Genomic DNA, 27411 nt, shown 5'->3' on the forward strand with positions numbered 1-27411 from the left:
AGTGGGGGGGGGTGTCAGGGGCGCAGCGAGGGACGACAATAGCCCCCCAGTTCCCCCACGGCGGCAGTAATGCTGAAGTAGAGCCCGTTTCGGAGGCTGGGGGGGGAAAGAATAGTCTCTTTGTGCTTTTTCTACCCTCTGTCAGCCTCTACTCTACCCCCTGGCTGGGGAGATTAGCTCCGTCCTGCCGCAGTCATTCCCCTCCCTCCCACGCAGTGGTTCCTCCCATCCCCGCTCTCTCCCGCCCCCCCCGCTTGGTCCTTTCCCCGCTCCGCGCGCTCCCGCCCGCGCCCGGCGCGCTCCCGCCACTTCCGCCGCCGGGTGAAAGGTCGCGCTGGGGCAGGCCGCCGCCCCCGCTCCCCCCCTCCCCTCCCCCGTTTCCGGGGCTGCCCAGTGTCCGGGACATGGAGCGGGAGTGACGGAGCCGCCGCCGCCGCCGCCCCCCTTCCCCCCCCCGCCCTCCCACAGAGGAGCCGCCCCCCCGCCCGTCAGGGGGAGGTCGCCGCGCCCCGGGGTGAGTGAGGACGGGAGGGGTGGGGTGGGGTGATCCCCGCTACCGGCGGGGTGGGCGGGCTTCCCCCCCGCCCCGGTACGGGCAGAGGTGGGAGTGTTCCCCAGCGCAGGGGCGCTGACCCCAGGGAAGGAGTGTTTGCCCCCGCCGTGGGCCGCGTTCGCCCCCTCCGCTGGGCTGGGAGGGGGCCTTAGGGGGCGAGGGGTGTATATTTGACCCCCCGTGACTTATATCCCCGCCAGGGTGTGGGAGGCGGCCACCCCTTGCCCTGGGAGGGTGTTTGTTCTCCCTCGGTTTGCCCCCAGCCGAGGGAGGGCTGCCTGGACTTGAGGGGGTGGTTTGCATTTCGTTCCCCCCTCCACATGCCCCCCAGGGATGGGGTGATGGGGCGGGACGCCTTGCCCTGGCGGGGGGGTGTTGGCCCCCCCAGCAGCCCGTGCTTTACCCAGGCAGGTGAGAAGCTGCTCGCTCCTCTTTCTCCACAGGCAAAGAGCCGTCTCCAGCAGTGGAGGGAGGTGGGGGGGACAGGGTGCTCCGTCCCTTGGGCTCCCCCCTCTCTGCTAACCCGTGGCCCGGCCTTCCCTCCGCAGCAAGGGCAGGAGCTCCCTGTCAGGGCTTTCAGCCCCGCTCATAGTGCAGAGATGGACAAGGGCTGCTGGCAGCCTTTGCCAAAGCTTCTCCCTCTGTAGAGAAATCCCCACGGGTTTATTCCACCCTTGGCTGCTTTTATTTTTGGAGAAGGAGATCTTAAAGCCCCCAGCCATGACAGGGACACGTTTGTAAGGGCTCCTCTAGGTGACCGTGTTGCTTTGGCTCTTCTTGAATGCACCAGCAGGCCCCTCGGGGTCTCGCTGACAAATGAGTATCATGATTCATGCCAGTTTTCTGATCTCTCGTGTCTGTTTTGTTCAGTTTCTTTTTCTCTGGGTTCAGCATCAAAGGATCTTATTGTTCCTTTTCTCTGTGAAACGTGTGAGCTGTGGCGGGTGGGATGAGGGTGAGATATTCCTCTGAATCATTAAAATCACAGAATAACCGAGATTGGAAGGGACCTCGGGAAGTCTCTAGTCCAACCCCCTGCTCAAAGCAGGGTCAGCTGTGAGATCAGACCAGGTTACTCAGCATTCCTGAGCATCGCTCCTGTTGCCCTTCGTGCTTGCATCGAATATTGCACTTAAATTGCTGAATGCTGCTACTTTGTCCCTCTCTGTTCTCCTCTGCAGTTTAGAAGCTTCGCTGCTGGCGCTTCTTTGTGACGCTTTGTCTCTCCTGTTCCTCTGTGAGTGTGGTTTTGGTGGAGAAATGGCTGTTTGGGCAAACCAGGGGCCTTGGCAAAAGATAGTGGCAGGTCTCGGGTGTGTCTGTGATTCAGAGCTCTCTTGAAGAGGAGACAAAGATCTTTGTACTTTAGTGTACTTGGGTAGGGAGGAGGATGGTGAAGGTAGCACCTTCTTCTGCTCATGGAAAATGGGCTTGTGTGGTGAGCCAGGCTTCCTCCGTGGCATCAGGCTGAGGCAGAGGGAAGCAGCAGTCTGGCTTGGAAGACAAATGTGGATTTTATGTCCCAGGTGGGACTGTGACGCTGACGATAGTGGGGCTGCTGACCCTCTGTCTTGCTCCTTATGGTGTCCTTTGTTTGACTCTTGCCTGTAAGTGTAGGGACCAGACCTCTGTTTTCTCAGTTCTTAGTACCTGATACTTCCAAGAATTTCAGGATTTTTGAGAGGGGAATGAAAGGAAGGGTCAGTACTGGGGATTCTCAGATTTTTAAGAAGAATTTTTTAGGAAAGAAAGAGACAGGCCACAGAGTTCAGAGTCCTATTGTTCAGGTGAAGAAGTCTCTCTCAGATTTATCTGGGCTGTTAATACCCAGCATGTGCTGGCAGAACAGATTTGGACTGTAAAGTGCAAACCAAGGATTTTGTTTGTGCCTCCCTGCTCAGTTGGAAATGTGACCTGTGGAGGATGCTTTTATACAGCCCTGTTCCTATGACGGGAGAAACTGCAGTTATACGAAATTTGCTTTTTTTCCTCTTCCTTCCTAGTTTCCTGTCCTGCCCAGCTTGCCGAGTAGTTAATGCAGAAGATAAAGAGGGTTCGTCTGGAAAACGAGACTGCAGGAAGTTGGAGAAGGTATGTGTCCCAGTTACTCCCAGGGCCTTTCTTGACCTTTAGGTTGTGTGGGACAGAGCAATAATCACCTCTTGGAGTGAATGAGGTTTCTGCAAAATCCCAAATATATAACTCCACCCAGGAAGCTCTGTGTCAGGATCTGTGGGTCAGGAAGTGACTCAGGAAGATAACTTGTTTTACTGACTTCCAATTCCAAGCTTTATGATTTTTTTCCTGTGCTGGTGTCCCACCTGTGCTTGCTTGTTGTCTTCAGACTGACATGTTCCCCCAGAAGGAAGGCGTGGTGGATGTGTGCCTGATCCATCTAACCTGGCTAGGCAGGGCAGAAAAAACATGAAAAAGACCTCCAAGGGATAGCTGGGTGTTTTGGGGAGTGGAGTTAGCAGTGATTCCGCAACAACACTTCATCATCTAAATCAGTGTAAGGACTGTAGAGGACTGTTTCTCCAGTAAGGTGTAAATCTCAGATGTACTATATTGATGTTAAAGTTTCAAGACTGTCTAAGGATAAGATGGGTAGAATTGATGTCTTGATCCAATTCGCCTTTGAATAATTTAATCCTAAAATTCACTCTGCAATTTCAGTTAGATAAGTTACTCCTTATACTTGTTTACTTATGTATATAGTGCTGCCAAATACTTGCTATGTTTTGTCCAAGAGATGCCTGTAGCAATGGATGAAACAATTGGATTTTCTTTTTACTCTGTATTGTGTCAGAACCTCAGTTTTGTGAGACTCCCCCACACCCCAGCTATGATGGTGGCATTTCCCAACCCTTTCATGTGTGACGGCTACTTTGCTTATCCCACTACTCCTCTCTGTTCTATAGTGTCAGAATCAGCAGGATGAGAACAGTACCAAGCTAAAAATTGTGCCTTTCACTTCCCTAGTGAATCATAAAATCATGGCAACTTAGTTTGGAAGGGTCTCCATCCTCCAGCTCAATTTGGGACAGTTCCCAGTATGACATTTGTGGACTGTTTTGAGCCCTTAGAGGTGCAACTTTCCCTTGTGAGGAGTCAAGCTGACTGAGTAAGACTGTTTCACCAGCTGGGTGAGAGTAACCTAAGGGTCAGGCATCTTCAGCCAAAGCCAAATTATTTTAATTGACTGACTTGACCTGCAGTGGGATTGGGTTGAGAGAATTGTACCCAACTTATGGGGTTCTGTGGCCTTCCTGTTGTGTTTCTGATAGGCAACACTTCTGCCTTCAGATGTGATTTTTAGTTGCTGTAATGGAGACCCTGGATATAGGCAGTAGAGGCCACAGACACACTCGCAGTTTTAGAACATCCCGTCGCGCTCTTTTTTGTGGTTTTACTTGGGCTTCCTGCCTGGCTTTGATTGGAAAATACTCTTCTTTATTCATTTTCAAGCTGTGGATTTACTGCTGGGCAGTAGGTACCAGGAGTACCTACAGATTTATTTCAGGAGCTTGTTCTTGTGTTATTATTCGCACATTTTGTACAATTTAGGGACTTAGCAGTTTGAAGATATGGTTATATTTACAGCCCTTACACCATGTGCCTGTAGTTTAAGGAAGTCCAGATGTACTTTGCTTTAGGTTTGCTCATCTCCTGCCATAATTGTGCAAGATGTTAAACTAGGTGAGAACTTCTCTTAGAGAGTTTGTTAGAAGGTGCAAGCTGGTGGAACACTTGGGGTTCTCCTGAAAAATACTATAGAAAATGGGCAGAGGCGAGTGTTTTCTTGTGGTGATACAAATAACCATCCTTCTCCTTTCCCCCAAATCTCTTCACTGCGAAAGAATTTGCTGTGCATCTTACTGAGACCGAAGTCTTCAAGATTTGGTTTATGTGTAATTCTTGCTTAATCCTTAAGTATGACAGCTACATCTCAGAAGCTGTTCTCCTGTCAGAATGCAGGTCACTGTCCCAAATGACAGGCAGCATTCAAGAAACATCTAATTTAAAAATGTAAATCTTAGGGCTGCTGAGGACAAGGCCTTTTTTGGAGTAATTCTTAGTCATTGGTTTGCTGACTTGATGCTGTGTCAAAGGTAGCGATTCTGTCTCCATGGAGCAAACTTCTCCAGCCTAATTTTTTCAGTGAACTGAAGTTCTTCTCAAATTCTTTGTAACATTCTTCTGGGTACCGCCAAAACTACTAAAAGGCCCTCATGGAGGGGAATCCAGCTGCATGAATGGGGTGACAGAAACTGGTTTCCCTAGTCCTAGGCTCATTCCTGCTTTGCGGTAGATTACATCATTGACCTTGGGCAAGTCTGTTAGTCCACCTCTCCTCAAATTAACATTTGCTGTAGTTGCATGTGGAGGCGTTTTTTGTAGGCTCATATTCAGTAACTGCTAGCTTGGAAAGGTATGAGGAACGCGTAGCACATTTTGCAGGATACAACCAGGGTCTGTTGCTGTCTTCTTTCTGTTAGCAAAGACAATTGCACTGTTTTCTTCCTGTTTTGCCATCTCTCCTACTTCATTCCAGGCTGCAATAGCTCTTCAGGTAAGTGAGGTGCATAAACCTCTCTCTCTAAGTGATGAGCAGGCTTTACTCTAGGACAGGAAGGGGACTTCACTTTTGTGGTCTTCCAGGACAGAAGTTTATGTGCCTTTATGATAGCTCATAGCTTTGGTGAATTATCCATCCAAATTCCTGGGGTGGTTTTCCTTTGAGTCAAGCTGATTGTTTTCTGCACCCGAATCTGCTGCTTGTACTTCCTTTAACAGCTTATTTCTAGAACTGGTCCCAGGAGAGTGAGTTTTCTGAGGTCAATATTTTCATTTACAGGACTCGATCTGGGATGGGACATGGACTTTTCCTTTCAGTACGTCGCTGTATGTTTAAAATGTAATCTTTGAGTGCAGAGAATCCTCGTGTCTATAGTTTAAGGAGTGCGTGTTCTCTTAAGCTTGTTGCATGCTTAGAGCTTTGTCTAAACAACAAAACGTGCCTGCTTGATTTTAAGGCTTAATTCTCTTCCCTCAACTCCTTCCTCAGTTTTTTGTCCAGTTCTGAAGGGGAAGAGAGGATGACTGCAGTGGACGCGCTATCAGACAGCTCTGAAGTGGTCGAGATGGAGGATGTGCCTTCCCAATTCCAGGTGCAAAAGCATTCTTGGGATGGGCTGCGTGACATTATTCACAGCAGCAGGAAGTATTCGGGCATGATAGTGAACAAAGCTCCCCATGATTTCCAGTTTGTCCGGAAAACAGAAGAGTCCAGCCCGCACTCTCATCGTCTTTATTACCTGGGTAAGCCAGCGTGCCAGACGCCGGGTGTGAATATGTTACGGGAGAGCTTCCAATCTAAACAGGCGAGGAAAAGGATGGGAGGCATCCCCGTTTATGAGATGGGGGAACTGAGATTAAGTAGCATTGCTCAAGGTTTGCATGCTCAATCTATGGCAAAGCCTGGAACTGAGCAGAGACCTCTCCAGTCCCAGACAAGAGCTTTAACCACAGCCTTTCTGCTTAGCGACGCGGGGAAGCGTTGGCTAACCAGACCCAACCTTGTGATGGAGGTGTGAATGCAGGTGATGGGGCAAGAGAAGGGATGTTCCTCAAACTCAGGTCTATCTTGTGCCTCTGTAGCATAAGAGAAATGGGATGTACTTGATTGATCAACCAGTCTGACTTTCCAAGGAGTTTGCTGTCAGTAATTTATAACTATATGTTGCAAGCTCTAGGTATTAATGGCAGGGTGGTGGTGCCTCCCTGCTTTATTAATTACCATGTAGGTAGAATGCTTTCAAGGGGGGTGAGGAGGGAGATTAGGTGGGAATTAACCATTAATGCTATTCGCAGGGAAATATCCCCTTCCTTACCATAGGGTTGAAAGACGGCAGAATGCTGTGTTGTACAGGTCCCTCATTATAGTTGGAGCCACAGTGTAATTAGTGACAGAGTGGTTGGATTTTAGTAACTGGATAATTTTGTGGTTGGTAACATGGGAAGCTTTATAGACTATAAAGAGTTTGTTACGCTCTGGGGCATGAGCTGATCATTACTGGGCCAGCAAAGAAATTGCCTGATGTGCAACTCCATGCAGCGACTGCTTTCCTGAAGCGACCCTGCTTTTCTGGGGCACTTTTGAGTTGTTGAGTGTAGGGCACTGTAGGACATAGGGTGCTGGCTTTGAGGGACTGATTTGTCATTAGACAGCTCCTGTGTGACAGTGACTTGATTTGTTACAGTTTCTTACACATTATAATAGCACTTGTGTCATAAGAAAGGGCAGTATCCAGAGTTAGCATATTTTTCTTGTTGAGTCTGAACAGTGAGACTTGATTTAAAGCTGAATGTATTTCAAGGCCAAGTTAACTTTGATACAGTTTTTGATCTAGATGACTGAAGACAACTAAGGATCTAAGTGGCTAATTTAAAATTTTTTTATTAATGTTCTGTTGTATGAGATTACAACCGGACCAGCTACTGGCTGGCTGGTGTTCTGCATGGGTGTGGCTGTATAGGAGCCAGAACCAGGAATGAAGATACACTAGTGTCTTTTCAGTGTTCTATTCCTTAAAGAAAAGTACAGGGCATAGAGCAGGTTGATCCATCATTTAAGATCAGTATCTGCCAGGTAATACTGGAGAACCTCTTCGCAGGCATTCGTAGTAAAGGGTAAACACTGATTCTTTCTTTTGCCATAATGAGCATCTTTGGAGTTGAATACCGTGTGCTGTTAAATACTCAGAACCCATTTCAGCAGTTCATAAGTGTTTAACATCAGCATGCTATTACCATCCTAACATGAAATAACATTTTCAAGTTATGAGAATACCGTTAGTGACCGTGGGCCGAGGAGTAGGATGAAGACTTCTGAAGAACTTTCCTGTAGGGGTTGAATACTTTTCTTCACTTGGGAGAAAAGTATAATGCTTTTTGGGGAAGGCAATCTTTTTCTTGTAAATGCTGATTGTAGTCAGCCTGAGGTCATCGTTGAAAGTACTAATATAAGGAGAAAGGAAGTCCAGGTCGCAGTCGCATGAGTGTTGAATGTGCGTATATATAGTAATTTGTTCCTCTCTGCAGTTTTTTCTGTTTGGACATCTTAAATCATTCATGGGCTGTCCCCATAGAATTTTATGTTGTATCATGGCAGATGCTGCTTATATTAAACACCACATGCTCAGCACTTTGGTGTTCCTGTATCTCCGAGGATTATATGCTCACATATTGCTTTGCTTCCTGAGCACTTATTAATATTTCAGTTTTAATTTTAAGTAACTGTACTGCTGGGTTAACCGGCTCAGAAATCTTTCTGTTCTGCCCAGAACATGTGCAGAGTAGACAATATCAGGGCACATTTCCCTGTGTAAAATTCTGATCTAGGCAGTCTATTCAGCATACGTAGAGGGCAAGTTCATGGTCTTTGATTTTGTTGAAACTGCCAAAATTGTGTGTCAGGATATTTTCTTTTTCACGGTTGTTTCGGAAATTGGATGAAGGCCAATAGCTTATTTGATAATCACAGTCAAAGGCTTATGTAAAATGACAAAGTCTTGGACTATGTAGTATGCTGTTTCACATTTGAATGGGCTCTCTAGAGCTTCCAAGCTTTTTCTTCCCCTCTTGCAGGCTGCTGCGTTGGCCTGAATGAGGTCCCTGTAGCAAATTTCTGGCTGAGAAATGTGGAGAGTAATGTTGAGTCACCCATTCAGGGAGTGGCTCTTTTAGAGTGGATCTAGGGCATGGGTTGAACAGTCCACGGAGAGGAAAGTTGGACGTAATCAATTCTGAGGAGGTTGGTTAGTGTTAAATCTTGCTTAGGGAAATTTTTAAATAAATGAATATCTAAATCTAAATAATTTAGATATTATTCTGTGATTGAACTGTGAGCTGCTTGGGAATGGCAGCTGGCAAAAGCCTCTGGACAGCCCCAGCTCCTCTGTTATCAGACTTCTTTTTTTTCAATTTGCTCTTGGTCCCGTTTGTCCTGGCTAACTAATCTTAAGTAGGATGATGCTTTTGTCCTCCTAATAGGAATGCCATATGGTAGTCGAGAGAATTCCCTTCTTTACTCAGAGATTCCCAAAAAGGTACGGAAGGAGGCCTTGCTACTCTTGTCATGGAAACAGATGCTGGATCATTTCCAGGTAAGTGTGAAGAGCCTGGGTTGACAGTGCTTGGGGGAACTGATGGTGGGGCTGGTACGGTGGGTACTACTCTGCTGAACAGTAGAGGTAGTAGTGTGGCAGCGTGTAAGGCACGGAGAATGGTATTTGTAGGAATGTTGTATCAAGAATTGCTTACAGGGTAGTCACTTGTGTGTGCAACGGAGCTGGCAGTGAGCGTGAAACAGCACTTGATGTAGCAAGCAAAGGGCTGACCTAGCAAAGAGGACTCTCTAAACTAGCACATAGTCTGCCTCTGATTATAAGCTATCAGGACAGTGCACCTTTCTTCTGGGTATCTTGTCTGGGCTCTTGCCGTGCTCGGCGGAATGCCTGTCTGTTATCTTTCCTGCTTTTAAGGAAGTCAGGAAGGTTGAATTTAAACGGCTGCTCTGCCCTACACTGTATTGCAAGTGAACCAGAAAGGGGGTGAATTTTCCCCTCCCTGATTTCAGTATCTTAACGTCCTTTGTCACTAACAGTGTTGATGAAGAAGAGAGTGAAGGGCGTTTGTCTTCCCTACTAAAAAGGTTCCTGGTGGAAAAGAATTTAGCTGTCTTGACCCCATTTGGAATGCTAGTCCCCTTCAGGGTAATTCAAGATCCCCGGAAGAGCTTTTGTTTGCAGTGTCTGACATGGAAACTGTTTGTGAAGGCTGTAGATAACGTCATTAAGTTAATTGGTTACATCTGATTTGCATAAGCAGAGCAAGTGCAGCTGTCCTCAGTTCATGCTGAAGTGCCAACGGCAGAAATGATAGATTTTGCAGTTCATCTCTCTTATGTAGAGGGAACTTTGGGGCATGTGGTTGGTTTAGTCCTCCTGGACCACACCTGTAGCCTAGAGTACAGTGGTTACGGACCCGTATGGTAAGACTGCTGCCTGGTTTTGGCTGGTATGTTCTATTTTGGGCATTCACAGACCAGCTGGTGCCAGTTTTGGAGCATTCCTGTTCTGTGAAAGTTTGTCTGCTTGCAGATTCTTTCACGTTTTCCTTTCCTTCAATACTAGGCAACCCCTCATCATGGGATGTATTCTAGAGAAGAGGAACTCTTGAGGGAACGCAAGCGGCTTGGTGTCTTTGGTATAACATCTTATGATTTCCACAGTGAGAGCGGCCTATTCCTCTTCCAGGCCAGCAACAGCCTCTTTCATTGTCGAGATGGGGGCAAGAATGGTTTCATGGTGAGTCTGCTAGTGATTTTATGAATATCACCTGAAACAGACTTAATGGTTTTGGTTGGAGATGGCTGCACATCTGCCTCTGTTTGGTTATGGTCATTTCTCTTGTGTCCTGTAAGGACTATATTTGCCCTCGTTTCATGGGCTGTGGTTTAGGCCTTTTAAATGTGAAGCTGGAAGCTGGTTTGGTACAGAGCTGTTTGTGTGTCGGTTGCTGTAGGTGTCTCCAATGAAGCCTCTGGAGATCAAGACTCAGTGCACCGGCCCACGAATGGATCCCAAGATCTGCCCTGCCGACCCCGCCTTCTTTTCATTCATTAATAACAATGATCTGTGGGTAGCAAATATTGAGACGGGAGAGGAGAGGCGGATGACATACTGCCATAAAGGTAATTGGTGCTTCTTGCCAGATTCAAAAGGAAATTCCTTCTGACAAATTTGGGCTGGGAGGGCTCATGTCTCCGTGGCTTATTTCTTACAAGTACATTCTTCTTTTGGATCAGCTTTTTCCAAGGAAATGTAAATGCAGTCTCCTTTGTTTCTCTCCAGGCTTATCCAATGTTCTTGATGACCCCAAGTCTGCTGGTGTAGCCACTTTTGTCATTCAGGAAGAGTTTGATCGGTTCACGGGCTATTGGTGGTGTCCCACAGCTTCCACAGAAGGTCAGTCAGTGTTCTGCTTATCGAATTCTGACCCTGTAACTGCTTCCAGCCCCTGCTATGAATGATATTTTGAGCAAGGTTTTCCTTTGGCCTGGGTTTGGTCTGTTTCTGGGGAGGCCACCTGAAGGAACAGAACACGGAGGGATTATAATTGTGCTCTGAGGAGTATTTGCGGGTGGTCTCTAGGAGCTGTAGCTGGACAGGAGATGTACGCTCTGTACCAGAGCGTTCTGCTGCAGTGCTCCAGGCAAGTCAGAAGCAGCTGGAAAACACCGTAGCAAACATGCTTGCTGTCTGTCCTAGGTTCAGAGGATTTAAAAACACTGCGGATCTTGTATGAGGAAGTGGATGAGTCAGAGGTGGAGATAATTCATGTTCCTTCACCTGCCTTGGAGGAAAGAAAAACAGACTCCTATCGGTACCCCAGGACAGGTAAGTGAAATACTGCAGGGCTGCTAATGCAACTCTTGACTCCTGCTGGCAGCAGCAGTGGAATTTGTGCTATAAACTTTGCATGATTAATCTGGGTACTTAGTAGGATGTAGAAGCTGGTTGTAAATGTTGAAACCTAATTGAGTCTCTGAGCCCAAAATCTACTGCAAGAAAGGAATGGGATTTAAAGTTTAGCTTAAATGAAAGGATTGCTGAGAAAATGGAACGTATCTGGTGGCATGTTGTGGAATACATTTTGAATCCCATCTTTCCTCTCCCTCCTGAGAACATGCACAGCCAACTAGGCAAGGCAAAAGCAAACTTTTCCCATACCCATACCAAAACTTTTCCCATATATTTGTATATTCACACACAGCCATTTAGTGGGACTAGGGTCAGTTCTTCTCTAGAAGCTGCATTGTGTATAACCATGGAGTGTTCAAGTTGGTCATCTTGGTATTCTTTCACTCCTTCTCTGCAGGCAGCAAAAACCCCAAGATTACATTAAAACTGGCAGAATTTAAAACGGACAGCAAGGGTAAGGTAAGCGATAACAATTCAGAATGGGATATTGCACAGGAGGGTTGACTGCTTCTGAAGCTCTCTAGACTTAAGACAAGGTCACTAAGAAATCCTACATAGTGTTAGCCTTTGTTTTCATCCTCTTGTAACACCTGGTTCTGTAATGTGTTTATCCAAGGAACAGGAAAACTTTAAAATGCTGAAAAGTATCATTGAAGAGGCAGCTGGGAGAGGGGAGGGAAGCGAGATGTAGGATTAGGCTGCTATACCACATTGTCAGTAGTAGAGCAGGAGGGTTGAAGCCCAATCTAATCCTGGGCTTCGGTCCCTGGCTCTATCCTTTTCTGTGGCTGAATGCCAAAATCATTTTGCTTTGAAGCTTGTTTTTTCCCTTCTCTTCCTGCCATTTGTAGAAGGGCTTGCTTCTCCTGGCCCGACCCTTGCTGATGCCAATACTTCCTTATTCTCCCATTCCACTGAGTTTCTGTAGGAGGAGGTGGAGAGGTCTGGTAGCAGTCTGATTTGATATTGGACCTTCCTTTTACTGCAGATCGTGTGTGCGCAGGACAAGGAGCTGGTGCAACCATTTGCTGCATTGTTTCCAACTGTGGAGTACATTGCCCGTGCCGGATGGACCCGAGATGGCAAATAGTACATAAGTTTTTCTTCCAAACTTAACTCTCCCAAGGGCTTCCCTGGCTGAACTATTGCAGGCCCTTGACGTGCTTCATGTTGTAATCATGACCTGGTTTGAAAGCCATGAGTGCCAGAAAGCCATGAGGCACTCATTTAAAAAAAAAAAAGGAATTAATCAAACGTAGACCAGAGTGACAAGCTGTGGGGTTTAAGTTGCAACCACACAGTTAAATGACACTGATACGTTAAGTGGGCAGTCCTAGGGAATTCGTTTGGGTTGGAAATGTTTAACACAAGTACAATATCCTTCCTGCTGAAAATGAGAATGTACTGTAAGCAGTTTTATCATTGTTCATTGGTCCAGTTTGTGATCAATGCCAAGTGTATCCTGGGAAAGCGGGCGGTCTGTGTGGTCTGAGTCCCTCGTGCAGCATGTACCAGAGGAAAGATTGCTCTGTGACCAGCGTGCTCCCATAGCTCGCTGTTGCTCCAAAAGTGATACACAGCCTTGTGCTGGCCAGCCTTGCCTCAGGAGTTACAGAATTCACACCAGTCTGATTGGTTTGAAATTTTAAAGCTCTTAATTTTTTTCCCCTCAAAATCTTGCTTGACTGTTTAGTTTCTGTGCAGATCAAGTTAAGGTGACTTAGCAGTCTTTGAAGATTGCATTCTGTAACTCGTCATTAATTTTCTGCTCTGGAAACTAAATTCATACAGCTTTACAGAATGTAATCCCATAGGTGATTCTTATGTTCTGCACCAGAGCTTATCTAAATGTGCTGAATATATCAGTTCATGAAATCCACAGTCACTGAGGTGCTAGGGAGAAGTGGCTCTTTTGAAAGTCTGTCTTAATGATGAAACTTCCCTTGATGCACTTCCAGGCCTTGGGGTAGCCGCACTATGCAGCGGTGGCTTGCCATCTGTCATGTTGAGAGGCCTGCAGTGCAGCACCACTTCAAATGACTCTCCTTGGAGAGGAACAAGGCTGAGACTGAAGCGACTCCTTCACTTGGCAGTTGTCTTAGGTCTGTGCCTTTCCCTGCTAGTGCAGCGTGCAATGAGGAACCTACGAATGGATCGCTTTAAGAGTGATCGCTTCAGCTCGTCAGGAGCTTGCTAGAAGACAAATAGTGCTTCCTGATGGAGGGGCTGTCCAAGGAGGAGTTACATTCTGGAGTCAGGGTTCTGTTAACAGTGCTCCCTTGGAATAGACGCTTTGGCAAATCTGTCAGACATCTTGTCTGAACGATACCCCTGTGAAATACCAGAGATGTCTGGCAATACATGTTTGTTGGCAAAGCTTCCACAAGATTAGAAAGCAGCAATGATGAGAGAGGCTTTGCATTCAGATGCCTAAATCCTTTCTGCCAGCGGGCGGGGGGGCGGGGGGGAAAGGTTGCACGTTCTGAGTGTTAGACAGGGACATCTATTTTGTAGTACTGACATTCACCTCCAACTTCTTTCCCCAGCGCCTGGGCTATGTTCCTAGACAGACCTCAGCAGCGGCTGCAGCTAATCCTTTTGCCTCCAGCACTCTTTATTCCAGTCCCAGAAAATGAGGAGCAACGCGCTGAATTTGCCAAAACTGTGCCAGAAAATGTCCAGCCATTTGTGATCTATGAAGAAACCACTGATGTGTGGATAAATGTAAGAGGCTCGGGGCTGGGAGGAGAGCACAGGCTGCCCCTTTCTCTCCCACAGTTAACCATTTTTCTATTGGCTGTGTGTCCAGTTTAGTCGATGCTCCAGCAGACTGCTCTGCTACTCAGTAGTGCCAGAATTGGTGTTAATTCAGGGGGTTTGATAAAGCCAAGAGGAAAACTTCCATGCACTCAGCATTGGAAGAGGTGAGGATCCTGCCATCTCCTTGCAGTTGGAACTGTTCATTTAATTCTTGCTAACATTCTTGGTGAAGAGGGGCACTTCAAACTTCTGGGTGTAAACACTGCCGTTCTTTTGGGGGTATTTTATTACAAAATTAAATGGCTTCTTGAAGCATGAGCAACCCTCATCCCTGGAATTTGTTGTACTTTTTTAGGTAGGTGATGGACATAGGGGACAGGGAATAAACTTCATCCTCTAAGATTAAGCATCTTGGTACTGAAGTCACAAAGGGGCCTGGAGTTCACACCCCCTATAAAGGGGATTGACATAGCTGAAACATCTAGCTCAAAGGCAAGACTGGTGCTGATTTCAGTGGTAGCCATGGAGACCCCAGAGCACATGGTCTTTTACATGGGCTCAGAGGTTTTTTTCGTGGTAATAGAAGAGCATGGAATGGCTTTTTCCCACTATCTGCTCATCTGAGCTATTTCTCCCCCCTCTCCTTTCCTTTGAAAGCCCAGTAGTTTAGCACTGACTCCCTTGGCTATGTCTCTGCTGTCTCAGTACAAATCACTCGTGGGTCTTTTGCTTTGTGTGACAGGTTCATGATATCTTCTATCCTTTCATCCAACCGGAGGGAGAGGAGGAAGAACTCTGCTTTATCCGAGCCAACGAATGCAAAACAGGTTTCTGTCACTTGTACAGAGTCACAGCGGTCCTGAAGCAAGGCAGCCTCGACTGGGTGCAGCCATATGTGCATAGTGAGGGTAAGAGCTGCGCTTTGTCGGCGTTTCAGCTTTGAGAGCTCCCTCGCTGATTCGCTTGTGTTGTCTTTTGGGGGAGGCAGTGATTTATTCTCCTGTTATTTATTCTAGATGATTTCAAATGTCCTATCAAAGAGGAGATTGCCCTGACTGGTGGGGAATGGGAGGTGTTGGCGAGGCACGGATCGAAGGTAGTGGTTATTTTTATTCTCTCTTGCAGTGTCAGAGCTCTGCATTGTCTGCCCACAGTCCTGGCCTACGCCCTCTGTTATGCCTGGGACCAACTAGAACTACTTAAGCTTCATTTTGTTTCTCTTTTATTGCTGCCTCTGCTTTTCCCAGAAGTGCTGTAGTCCAGTGCACGTTGAACTGATTGCCTTTTTAATCAGGCTTCAGATTGCTCCTTAGGTAAATCCCATGAGTGAGTCAGGCCATAAAAAAGGAAACAAGTCTGAGATTCAAGAGCAACAAAGAACTATTTTGTGGAGAGGCTTGGGATTGCTGCCTTTGCCGAAGCATTTTAACCCCAATGAGTACTCGTGAATGGGAAATATGTCCTAGTGCTTAGAGTGAACTCTTGGTCTCCAGCTGATCCCTCAGTAGAGCCTTTAGGAAGGCGGCAGCTAGAGAGTGTAAAGCAATTTAGAATATGGAGAAGCTGTATCTGTTACTGGTTGCAGAATAGCCAGAAATGAATTTTTATTAATCTTGTAGAAACCTAGCTCCATTTTTGCTTCAGGAATTAACTCTGAGTCTGATCTTTAATGCTCCCAGGTGATTTCTGTCAAAATAAAGACCTTGTCTGTTCATTTCCAATTAATCTGGATTTTCACTTCTCGCTTTTTAAAAGGCCTACAGCTCCATGCATTTGGTTTCTGCTGCTTTTCCTCAATCTGCAATTAACCTGCTGTCCTTCCCCATGTGGATTCTCACTGTACATGCTGTTGATTTTGGCCACAGCTCTTCCCTGCATGTGTTATGGTTAAAATTGTGTTAGCAGCAATTATTTTGATGCATTTGTTGCTCCACAGGGCTCTGCCCGGTTTTCCTGGCCAATTGAGTTGGATATTTTTTTCCCTTTGCTGTCCACAGTGGTCCTCAAACTGTGGGTTAGCCAGAAATAGCATTTGGGCTTCAGCATTTGGAAGCTGTAAGGTGGAAAACAGTTCAGTTACTGTTGCTGGATCAATGCAGTGTTTAAAAGCTGTGGCCTCTATTCCTGGTTGGCCAGGTGGTTTTTAAAGCAGCTTTATCTGAACATTAAAAACATATTTTAATGTGGCTTGAAGTTTGGTAGTGTTAGAGCTATTAGACTGATCCTTCCACAGATGGGAGTTCATTATCATGATTGCTGGAAAAAAATACATGTATACCCTTATAATCCAGACATACTGTGGGAAGACACCATATTTAAGCACAGAATCTTCCCAATTTCACCTATGGGGAACAGAGCCCAGCTTTTTATGCTCATTAGTAAGCAAATGCTTTGAGTCTCTTAAAAAAAAGCTGAGTGACTGCTTCTCGTTCCTTCGTTGGACTATATGCAGTTCTCCATAAGTGCTACGTGTGTGTTCTCTAGCCCATCATATCAACAGGCGTTGTGTACGGTCCCTAATGCCACCAGCAGTCTGTCATGGTCTATTTGTGTTTTAAGCTGACTCTGCCTGGGGATAGACTGTTTGAACTGGCAAAGGAGCAGTAGTTGTCATCCTTCTGTCGCTGAGCCTTCTCTTCTCCACATAGATCTGGGTCAACGAAACTACGAAGCTGGTGTATTTCCAAGGCACAAAGGACACCCCCTTGGAGCACCACCTCTATGTAGTCAGCTATGAGTCTCCTGGAGAAATTGTGCGACTCACCACTCCAGGCTTCTCCCACAGCTGTTCAATGAGCCAGGTTGGTTGTTTCTTAGATACAAGATGCCCTCATCTCCACACTGACAGGGATCCTGACTAGGAGTGGTAATGAATCATGACCAATAATGAGTCCTGAGAGCTTCTTTGTCTTGGTTGCTTGAGATGTGGGAGCTCTTGTCTGAGGACTGCATGGAGATTAGATGTGGGAAATGAAAGACCTTGTTCCCCTAACTCTTCTCTCTCTCCCACCTGTAGAACTTTGACATGTTCATCAGCCACTACAGCAGCGTGAGCACTCCACCTTGCGTGCACGTCTACAAGCTCAGTGGCTCCGATGATGACCCGCTCCACAAGCAGCCCAAGTTCTGGGCTAGCATGATGGAGGCAGCCAGTAAGTCCCGTAGACCGTGTCACTGCTAGGTTGGCTCCATTGTACTCTTCCTACTAGCGGTAGCCAAAGGTGATGGAGAGGGAGGTGGCCCAAGTAACTTCACTCTAAGGGAAAATGAATTGTCTTATGTTGCGGGGGAGATACCTCCAGTGGATAGCTCATCCAGGAAATAGTGTATGGGCTTTTAAGATGTTACTATTTCATGCTTTGAGGAGAAAGCAGTGCTCCAGGGTGCAGGGTTTGCATGACAGTGGGTTTATGTGTTTCTTTATTCATGATTTGTCTGAAGAGGGAGGGGGCAAGTATCTGGCATGCCATGGCTACTTCATTCTAGGGCTCTAGGCCTTAAAGTTTTAGATACAGTTCACAGCAGCACCTGAAGCCCTCCTGCAAATGTTTTCTCTGTTTGACCCATCTCTGTTCTTAAACTTCCCCATCTTGCTGTTGTGGCATAGAGTCCCTTGTCTGAGAATGCCCAGCTGATGATGTTTTCTTGTCTGATCCCTTCACTCTTTATACAGCCTATTGCCCTGTGCAAGCTGTGTGTTTCCCAGAGAGAGGCTTCTCTAGGAGGTGTTGTGAAGGCTTGGTAGGGTTTGGTACTGAAAGAGGCCTGACTAGGTCTAGGGTCAAGTTTGAACAGAATGAACGTGTTCAGGCCAGGTAGGAGGCAGACCCTGCAGCCAGTTACTGCATTGCTATGTGTCTGAACTTCCTTCTGCAGGTTGTCCCCCAGATTACATCCCACCGGAGATCTTTCACTTCCGCACTCAGTCAGATGTTGAGCTCTACGGAATGGTCTACAAACCTCATGATGTCCAGCCTGGGAAGAAGCATCCCACAGTGCTCTTTGTGTATGGAGGCCCTCAGGTAATAACCCAGATTAACTGCTGGTGTCAGACAGGGGATAACTGCCCGGGGCAGAGCTCTGCGTTACTCGGTCACGCATCAAGACTTACACTTTGGTTAGCAGTGAGCCCTAGACCTCAGTTCTGACCTCTGCTTCAAACCTTTGGTGATTTTTTTCCCAGCATCTAGTCTGATTTGCGTGGCTCTGATAGCTCGATTAGTGGCTGCTTTCCAGCTCAGGATCCTACACAGTGGGGGACTCAGAGGAAGGTACTGGAAAGCAGCTGCTCAGCTCTGAAACTTTTCTTTCCTCCTCCTGCAGGTGCAGCTAGTGAATAACTCCTTCAAAGGAATCAAGTACTTACGGCTAAACACGCTGGCGTCCCTAGGCTATGCGGTGGTAGTGATTGATGGAAGGGGTTCATGCCAGCGAGGACTCAAATTTGAAGGGGCCCTGAAAAACCAAATGGTAACATACTACTATTGTTGATGAATCTCTGCTCATTTGCTCTTTCTAAGGCTGCCTGGCTGCATGTTGCCTCTGTGAAAGTTGCTCTTGTCTTTTCTGTCTCCAGTTTCTAGATTTAGAAAGCCACTAACTTGAACTTCTCTGTTGCCTTTTAGGGTCAGGTGGAGATAGAGGACCAGGTGGAAGGTTTACATTATGTAGCAGAAAAATACGGGTTCATTGACTTGAGTCGGGTAGCCATACATGGCTGGTCCTACGGGGGTTTTCTCTCCCTCATGGGTCTTATTTGTAAACCCAGTGTCTTCAAGGTAAGTCCGGACGTGGGGCTGTCTTCTTGGCACACTTAGCGCTCTCAGCTTCTGTAGCTCTTGGCATCTGGAGTTTGCTTTTTTGCTTGATGTGTCTGATGGACAGGTTAAAATGTCCCTCAGTCCTGCCTGTAGCTCCTGGCTACAGTCCTGCATTCTGCTTACAGGCTGTACCCATCTGAGGCTGCTGAGCACGGGCTGGGGATGTTCCCCAGTCACTGCCAGTGGAGGCCTTAGTTTAGCATCCAATGAGAGAATTGATGCAGAATCACAGAATCATCTAGGTTAGAAAAGACCTTGAAGCTCCCCTAGTCCAACCATTAACCTCACATTGACAGACTTTGTTCTCAACTACACCGTATCCCTAAGCACTAGGTCAAATGTGCTATTCCTAATCCCCTTCCCAACTCTCCAGCAGAGTATCTGGGTCATTCCACGAGTCCCCCTTGAAAAGGAGAAGCCTTTAGTGCTGGTATGGCAGGAATTTACCCCATTGTGACCGTAAGAGGAATAGCAGGAGGAGGAATCTGGGTTTTATGTGGGTTTGCTGTAAAAGAATCCTCGTCTGAGTGACAGAACAGTCCAGAGCCTGTTTTTCCTGCCTCTTCAGGAAAAAAGGGAACGCTTGAACTCTTTAGCATGTGATAATTGAGGCTGTCTCCTGCCACCTATTTGTTTGACAGATTGCTATAGCAGGTGCTCCTGTCACAGTTTGGATGGCATATGACACCGGCTACACTGAGCGGTACATGGATATCCCAGAAAACAACCAGCAAGGTTATGAGGCTGGCTCTGTGGCGTTACACGTCGAAAAGCTTCCCAACGAGTGAGTACCGTGGGCTTGAGCGAGCCGCTAAAAACCTGCTCCCGGCTCCTGCTTGGTGCCACCAGTTGCACCTCTGCTGAATCCCAGAAGGATGGATGGATTCTGATCCCATTTGATTTTGAATTTGTGGGGCTGGTTGCTGCCTTCTGCAGCTCACTGGGGCATTGTACCCCCAGCCCCCTTTGCCAGGGAGGGGTTGAGGACCGTGTCCATGGCCTCACACTGTCCCAACTGCCTGTCTGTTGCTCGGTTTTGGCTTGCTGACTGGCAGCTCTTTGCTCAGACCCACTGCAGAGCTTTTTATATGGTTTTTTTTATGTGCCTATCTCTCATCCCATCTCCAGGCCAAATCGTTTGCTGATCCTCCATGGCTTTTTGGATGAAAATGTGCACTTTTTTCACACCAACTTCCTGGTATCACAGCTAATCCGGGCTGGAAAACCTTACCAGCTGCAGGTAGGAGGAACAGGAGTAAAGTGGGAAGGTGTCTTAAATCTGGGAAGAGCAGAAGTTATCTGCTGTGTGTTCTGGGGGCGGGGGAAGGTGGAGGCAGATGCTCCCACACCTTGTTGCGGTGTAGACGACAGTAAACGCCTCGTTTGACTCCAAGAGGTGGCCGGGAGGTGGCACTGTGGCTGTTCCACTGCTGGCAGATGTGGCCTGTATCTAAAAGCATTTGCAAACAGGGCTCCTGCCCTCAGGCCTGGAACTTTCCTTCTGCTGTGTTCCTTACCTGAACTGTTGCTGTCTCGCTTGGCTGGTGGCAGCAGAGGTGGCTGACTCGCCGAGCGGACTAGCGGCACACGCCAGTGCGTTGAGGCGCAGGGGGGCTGATGTTCTAGACCTTCCGCAGCACCTCTTTGTCCCCATGGAGACTGGGTTGAGGGAAGAGGGTTGATGTGAGGGAGGCTTGTCCACACTGAATGAGCTGCTCCTGGCTAACCACCCTCTGTCTCTGCTTCTGCACAGATCTACCCCAATGAGAGACACAGTATTCGGTGCCCTGAGTCAGGAGAGCACTATGAAATCACGCTGCTGCACTTTCTACAAGAATACCTCTGAGAGCACAAGCCTCTGCAAACTGGACACTGACAGCTCACCTTCCCCCTGCCGTGCCCTGCCACTACCACCTCCCTCACAGCCATCTCACCCAGAGCACAAATGGCTGAGTGCCCGCCCCTGGGCTGGGTGTCCCCCCCCCGAGCGAGGGGGGAGTGTGGAGGGCACCTTCCCTTTGGACAGTGCCACCTTTTTTCACTTTCCAAGCTGGAGGTCTGCCCCTGCTCGGCTGCTCGTCCTCTTCCTCTCCTCCGGCCTGGCTGTTAATGCTTTTTTTGCTGCTACTCCCTCTATCCTGGGAATCAATGGACAGTGGTCTGCCTCCCGAGGCTGAGGCTTGTGTCCATCTCTCTCTCCCGCATCCTTTTCCCCTTCCACTGCGCCTCTGCGGTTCCCGTACTCTTACCTGCAAGAACTCAGTGCCTGTGTTGGAAATGGAAGAGCCGAATCAGCAAGCTGCCTTAAGCCAGGAGCGGGAGGGAAGAGAGAACTACCTACTGTCAAGCCCCAGGGGTGCTGATCGCTGCTGCTGCTGTGTCCTGGCCCTGCTGCGACAATGTGGAGCCCTGGGATGTGAAGAGAGCTCTACAGAAGCATGCAACACTAGTCTTTTTTTTATTATTATTATTTTTCAGTTTAATTTTGCAGAGCTGATGGAGGAAGTGGCTGGGGTCGGTAACAGCGTCCTCTGATACCTTTCTCTAATGGTCGCTCACAAGCAGAGTTGTGCCAACAGGTAGCATGGCAGCTGAAGCAGCTGGCTACAACCAGAGATCATCTCTCCAGAGATCACAGCAGCATTTGGGTTTTTGCAACACAAGATGGATGATATTTATGCAAATCCTCCCTCCCTCCGTTCTCTGTGCTGCCTCCTGATCCCACCTTCTCCTTCCCCGACACCCTGAGCTTTCAGATGTGCACTGAAATTGGCTGTGCTTCAGTTCTCTGCGGGTCAGTGACTGTTCCCCTTGCCCGTCTACTCAGCAAATGCTCTCTTCTGGTTTTTATTTACCTGATCAACAGGAACTGCAGTTCTGGGGAGGGGGATTGAGCAATCGCACCTCAGGGGAGCACATACCCCCCTCAAGCCAAGGGTTCTGCCAGGGGCAAAAAGGAGAAAAAAAAAAAAAAAAAAAACCCACCCAAATGAACCACGTTGACTTGCCCTGGAGTATTTTAAGTGCGTATTATGAAAAGAAAATATTTTTATGGATTCTTATTCTTTTATAATTATGAGTGTAAGATGTAGCGACTCATTAAAATATTGGAAAGAGAAATGCTGGCTGGAGTTTGTGCCTGTTTTTGGAGTGCAGGAGTGGGCTCGGGAGGAAATGGCAGCTGGCTGATGATAGCCAAAGCTGTGTCTGTGGTAAAAGCAAAGCGCTCTGTTCGGTTTCTGTGCCGAGCAGTGGAGAGAATATTAAATCCCTGATGGTCCTCGGGGGAAGCATGATCCAGGCAATTGAAGATGCAGGGTGGAGAGCTGGGAATCCTGGCCTGTGTTCTTGGCTCGGCCGTTAAAGCGCTGCGTGACCTTGAGCCAGTCGGACATCTCGTGTTTGTGAGTCCCAGCCGGGGCGCGGGAGGCCGGTACCTCGCCCAGCGCCCCGACTCCCTCCCATGACTTGGGGGGATGCAGCTGCTCCGATCCCGGCACTTCCAAGCGCTCGCAGCTCTGATCCCACGCTAGGACACACGGAGCTGCTTTTCGCAGGTGGTGGGCCTGCCTATGCTCGCCCTCTCTGGAGCTTACAGCTTACAAAACCTGGCCTTGCTGTTTTCCTCTCTATACCAGAGTCAGGCATTAATTAAACGGCTATTAAACGCCCTGAGGATGCAAGCTGGAGGCTTCTGTTTTAAATGCAAAGCGTCTTGCAGCTGAAGCATTTTACTTTCTGAACATAGATGCGAGCCTATTTGTTGCCCCCTCTTGTCCCCACACCCAAATAATCGTCCTGACTATTGCAGTTGTGTTTTAGCTTCTACTATGCACCCCGCTGAGTAACCCCTGGTGCAGCTTCTGAGGTCGGAGGGGCGGAAGGGGACGTAATGGAGGAAGTTGCACGTCTCTGAGGTTTACTCAAGAGAAGCCTGCCAGCAGAAAAGCTGCTCCCCTTTCTCCCTGACATCTTTAGAGCCGGGTTGGTGCTGGTGGATGGTAAGAAGCTTTATTTTGCAGAGTTTGTTTCTTTTCAGTCTTAATTTAAACTGCTTTTTCCTGTCCTGAAAGAGCAAGTGTTTCTTAAAATGTCTGCAATGCACTCTTAAAACGCTCTTGTCTAGAAGAGTTTACAAATCTGTCAGCTCCTTTGATCCCCCAAGCTTGCTTCTGAAGCTGTAGGATTATTTGATGCCATAAAAAGGGGTTGGATTTCTTCTTTTGGGCATTGAGAATCCTGAGAGGCATTAACCAGGAAATCACCTACCGCAATCCTGAGCTTTTCAATATGTAACAGGCTCTGTTGGGGATTGAAATACAAATTATGTGGGAGGCCTCCACCCAGCTGTCCTGTGGGAAAGGTAATGGGAGTGTGAAGCGTGGTGCAGCTGGGTTCGTGGTGTCTCTTTCGGAGAGAGGATTTGCAGCTGTAGCCTGAAGTTGAGTTAATTTCCTGAGTGAGCGGTAACGGCCAGAGGAAGCGGCGGGTGCTGGGGAAACCAGGCAAAAATGCCTCTTCCTCAAGAATTGGGACTAAGCATGAGAGTGGCTTGGGAGGCATTTCTCCCACGAAAACCCAACGTGTGGGGCTTTATTTTTAGGTGGAGGATGTGGAGGGAGAACAGATGTTCTTGAAGACTTATTTTTACAACAAAAACACTGAGCTACAAAATTAGCTCAGAAAAGCTTGCTCTAAGATGCTCAGACAGAAAACTTTTCGGCATCTCCATTCCCAAAGCATGTGGCATAAAGGTGCGACGACAGCTCTTGCTCTTGGAAAGCCACGTCAGTGGAAACTCTGTGTTTGGTGATTAGGGGTGTCTTGGGCATTTGATCTCTGTTCTCTGCCATGGCCCTGCCGTGCGCTGCGTGGCTTTGCAGAGCAGCACCCCCAGAATAACTGAAGTTGCTCAGAAATACCAGGCTCCAGTGAAGGAGGCACAGGGCGTGCGGCGGCGATGGGAGGAAGACAAATCGCCGGGGTGGAGGGGGGCTGGCGGTGGCAGGAGCTGGGCTGGGGGAGGGGGAGGGCTGCGTGTGTACGTTAGGAAAAAGAAAGGGTGTAAATTGATACTGGAAAATCCTCACACAGGGATTTTGGTGAAGCACGTACGCACAGGCATCCCGCCTTTGTGCTGGGACAGATGCAAGGCTTCAGTCACCAGCGTGGAGCGGCGGCTCCTCTGCCTCCCCACCTCTGTAGAAAAACCTCTTATCTCTGGTTCCAGCTCAAGCCTCTTGCTTGGAGGCTGCTGCAGATTTCTGCTGGTGCAGGTTTCCGCTGGCTTTCAAGTGAAAACAGCTTCGTCCTGGCCCGGCAGCTGCAGCTCTTGTTCCACTGGGCTCTTCTGCTTCGCCTCGAGTCCCAAAGCTGCTCTGGGTTGGAGCTGGGAGGCTGAGTTGTCCCCAGTGAACAGGCAAACCTTGCTCTGGAGGGGTCTGGATACAACCCTGCCTTCCCCGCTCATCCTTTTGATTGGGGCTTGATCCTGCTGGGCGCTGAGTCCCCAAGCAGGGGCTGTGCCCCTTGTCGGTGGTGCAGGGAGAGCTGCTGCAGAGGGGGATGCTGCTGTGGGAAGGGGAAGAGAGGGACCGTCTGGTGGCAGAGAAAACCGGTGGAATTTTGCAAATAAAACGAGTGGGGAGAGGCAGCATCGTCCCTGCTGCTCTCGCTGCCCTTTTGTCTGCGTTTGCTTCCTTCTGCCACCCAGCCTGTGCTCTCTCGTGAAGTTGCTCGTTCCTCTCCTAAAAAGGACAGTTAAATGCCACCCAAAGGACGGCTAAGACCTTCTAAACCTCCTGTCAAAACAGCAGCGTGGCCACGCAAAAGCTGCTCCAGCTGGAGGAACCAACATCTCTCTCTTCCCTCTGGCTTGGCCGCTCTGTTTGCATTTCTCTGCCTCCCCCGTCACATCTAATCCAGGCTTGGAAGGACTCATCCTGCTCTGAGCCCATGGCCCTGGCTGGTAGTCACAGGGCTCAGCCCAGGGCCCCCCCTGACCCCGCTCTCGCCGTTCCCCCCAGCTGGGTGCCATGGCCATGCTGCTGGGGCTGCTGCTGGCCCTGCTGGGCTGCACCGTGGCACTGGACCCTGCCCTGGAGGAGGCCTGGGAAGGGTGGAAGAGCCTCCACGCCAAGGAGTACCCAGGGGTAGGTCCTGCTCCCCCGGGACCAGCTCTGGGGGGTTTCGTCTAGAGCCACCCACGTGCACCCACCCCGTCCCATGTCCCTGTGTTCCTGGGGGACGTTTCTGATCCTGCTGCCGCTCTGCCTCATGGCAGGAGGCCGAGGCCGCCCGCAGAGAGGTCTGGGAGAAGAACCTGTGGCGCATCCAGCAGCACAACTGGGAAGAGGCGCAGGGCCAGCACGGCTTCCGCCTGGCCATGAACCACTACGGGGACCTGGTACCTGCTGCTGCGCCCGGCACCTTCCCCTCCCTGCACCTGGGGGCTGCACCCGCCTGGGTGTACCCAGGGCCTGAGCTGGGCACCAGGGACCTCTTGATGCACCCAGGGCTTGATCTGGGGACTGGCTGCCCCCAGCCTGCTTCACTGAGGTGCCCCTGGGGCTGGGCTGCTTGCCGGGGGTCAGCCAGCCGGTGGGGAGTTGTGGTGCTGCTGGCTGGGCATCACACGAGTTCTCCCTTGGTGACCTGCAGACGGACGAGGAGTTTAACCAGCTCCTGAATGGCTTCAGCCCAGCGTGGCAGGAGGAGCCGGCGCGGCTCTTCCAAGCGTCGGCAGCCCTGAAGACCCCGGCAGAGGTGGACTGGCGGGCGAAGGGCTACGTGACACCCGTAAAGAACCAGGTGGGCACGGGGTGGGGGTCTGTGTGATGAGCCAGGAGTCTGGGCAGCAGAAACAAGCACCATCCTTCTCCCAAGCACCAAAACCCCTCTGCAGAACCCAGAGAAGCAGCTCCCATAGCTTTGGCCACTGCAGTTTTGTAGCTGAGAAGCTGGAGAGCAGCATCAGGGGTCACAGTGTCCTTCTCCAGCAGGTTTGGGGGTGATTCCGTGACCCCTCTGCTGTCCCCATCTCACCCAGGGGCACTGTGGGTCGTGCTGGGCGTTCAGTGCCACAGGGGCCTTGGAGGGGCTCGTCTTCAACCGGACGGGGAAGCTGGCGGTGCTGAGCGAGCAGAACCTCATCGACTGCTCCCGAAAGCTGGGCAACAACGGCTGCCACGGTGGATACATGACTCGCGCCTTCCAGTACGTGCACGACAACGGCGGCTTGAACTCGGAGCACATCTACCCCTACACGGCCACGGTAAGGGAGGGGAGGTGGCCCTGGGGACACAGCAGAGCGGTGCTAGTGGGTCCCAGCCCCAGCATCACTCTCCCTCCCCTCAGGACACCTCCAGCTGCCGATACAACCCCCAGGACAGGGCGGCCAACTGCTCCACCATTTGGCAGGTAGCGCGGGGCAGCGAGGCAGCACTGGAGCAGGCAGTGGCAGCCGTGGGCCCCGTGTCTGTGGCGGTGGATGCCAGCAGCTTCCACTTCCACTTCTACAAGTCAGGTACCGTCTCAGTCTTTGTGGCATGGATGGGGAAACTGAGGCAGGGCTGCCTCGCTACAGGGCGTGGGCTGCTGAGCCCTTGTTGAGCTCGGGAGTTTTCCTGGGGCACCCAGCTCAGAGGGATAGGATCCACCACCCTGCTTTCACCTGGAGAAAAAGAAATCAGGGCCGGACCCCGACTCACCCCAGCTCTGCTCTTCCCAGGCATCTTCAGCAGCATGTTTTGCAGCCAGCAGGTGAACCACGGGATGCTGGCTGTGGGCTACGGCACAAGCCAGGAGCTCGGGCACAATGTGAGCTACTGGATCTTAAAGAACAGGTAGGAGCCGAGGGCGTCCCCCCAAACCTGCTGCCCCTTTCACCCCCACACACAGCCTGTCCCCCCCTTCCTGCCGGGGTTGGAGCTGCATGGCAGGAGCATCCCTGTCCCGCAGGGTGCTCTGGCTCCCGTGCCTGTCTCGCTCGTCCTCCCTGAGCGGGGCCGGTGGGAACACGGATGCGCTCATTCTCCATCTCTTCCTGCAGCTGGTCGGAGGTGTGGGGCGAGCAGGGCTACATCCGCCTGCTGAAGGGTGCCGACAACCAGTGCGGGGTGGCCAACCAGGCCAGCTTCCCCTCGCTGTGAGCCAGGACATCCCTCCCTCCCCGGGCAGCTCTCCCTGCCCTGGCTGTGAGTCTGTGGCTGTTTCCTTCTGGAAAGGGGCTTTTGTTTGTGTGTGGTGAGAAGCAATTAAAAGTGGTACAGCTAATCACTTTGCGCCTGCAAACAGTGGCCAGGCAGGGTTTGGTGGCTGAGGCGAGGCTGCTGCAGCCCGTCCTTTTCCTGGTGGGAAAGGCAAAGCTCCCTGCGCACGATGCTTGGCGAGCGGCGCTTTCTCCGTGCCTTTCCTCCCAGCCTGGCCATCTCCTTCCCCTCCTGCGGCCCCTTTTCCTTCCAGCCGAATCCCAAAGGCCATCAGCCGGGAGGGATTTTCTGGCTGTGGCTGCAGCTCTGCCCGACGCTGCAGGAGCCGAGCCAACACCGCTGCCCCTGCACACCCAGCTCTTTTAAAAATAAGTCTTTACCCCATTAAACTCGCGTGACAGGCAGAAAATGAACCTGTCCCCCCATTCTGCTCTTTATTTTCTCTCTCGTCCTGAATAATTTGGGGGATTAATGCCCTGCACACACAGCCCAGCACCCTGGAGGGCGAGCAGGGGCCAGGC

The 27411-nt window shown here is 49.6% G+C and overlaps 2 protein-coding genes across 4 annotated transcripts; both read left to right on the forward strand.

Annotated features, from left to right (window-relative positions):
• Positions 1-373: 373 nt before the first annotated feature.
• On the forward strand, positions 374-21800 carry DPP9 (dipeptidyl peptidase 9). Of its 2 annotated transcripts, XM_074808990.1 has the most exons (22): positions 374-514; positions 2557-2644; positions 5622-5724; positions 5821-5875; positions 8609-8721; positions 9751-9924; positions 10142-10310; positions 10471-10584; positions 10888-11016; positions 11498-11559; positions 12089-12189; positions 13647-13824; positions 14603-14768; positions 14877-14956; positions 16509-16661; positions 16877-17012; positions 17737-17882; positions 18184-18330; positions 18486-18638; positions 19322-19464; positions 19809-19920; positions 20434-21800. In XM_074808990.1, the coding sequence occupies exons 2-22, from the start codon at positions 2589-2591 to the stop codon at positions 20524-20526; spliced, it is 2583 nt and encodes an 860-aa protein (XP_074665091.1). In that variant the 5' UTR covers positions 374-514; positions 2557-2588; the 3' UTR covers positions 20527-21800. The 2 variants fall into 2 exon arrangements, with proteins under 2 accessions (XP_074665091.1, XP_074665090.1); XM_074808989.1 differs by having other exon boundaries at positions 5622-5875.
• Positions 21801-22590: 790 nt separating this feature from the next.
• Positions 22591-26954, forward strand: LOC141916476 (procathepsin L-like). Of its 2 annotated transcripts, none has more exons than XM_074809007.1 (8): positions 22591-22681; positions 24707-24832; positions 24964-25086; positions 25341-25490; positions 25729-25953; positions 26037-26205; positions 26410-26524; positions 26731-26954. In XM_074809007.1, the coding sequence occupies exons 1-8, from the start codon at positions 22679-22681 to the stop codon at positions 26828-26830; spliced, it is 1011 nt and encodes a 336-aa protein (XP_074665108.1). In that variant the 5' UTR covers positions 22591-22678; the 3' UTR covers positions 26831-26954. The 2 variants fall into 2 exon arrangements, with proteins under 2 accessions (XP_074665108.1, XP_074665109.1); XM_074809008.1 differs by having other exon boundaries at positions 26100-26205.
• The last annotated feature ends 457 nt before the right edge of the window (positions 26955-27411 follow it).

This window comes from Strix aluco, chromosome 29 (genome assembly GCF_031877795.1).
Source record: "Strix aluco isolate bStrAlu1 chromosome 29, bStrAlu1.hap1, whole genome shotgun sequence".
In the NCBI taxonomy this organism is placed as follows: Eukaryota; Metazoa; Chordata; class Aves; order Strigiformes; family Strigidae; genus Strix; species Strix aluco.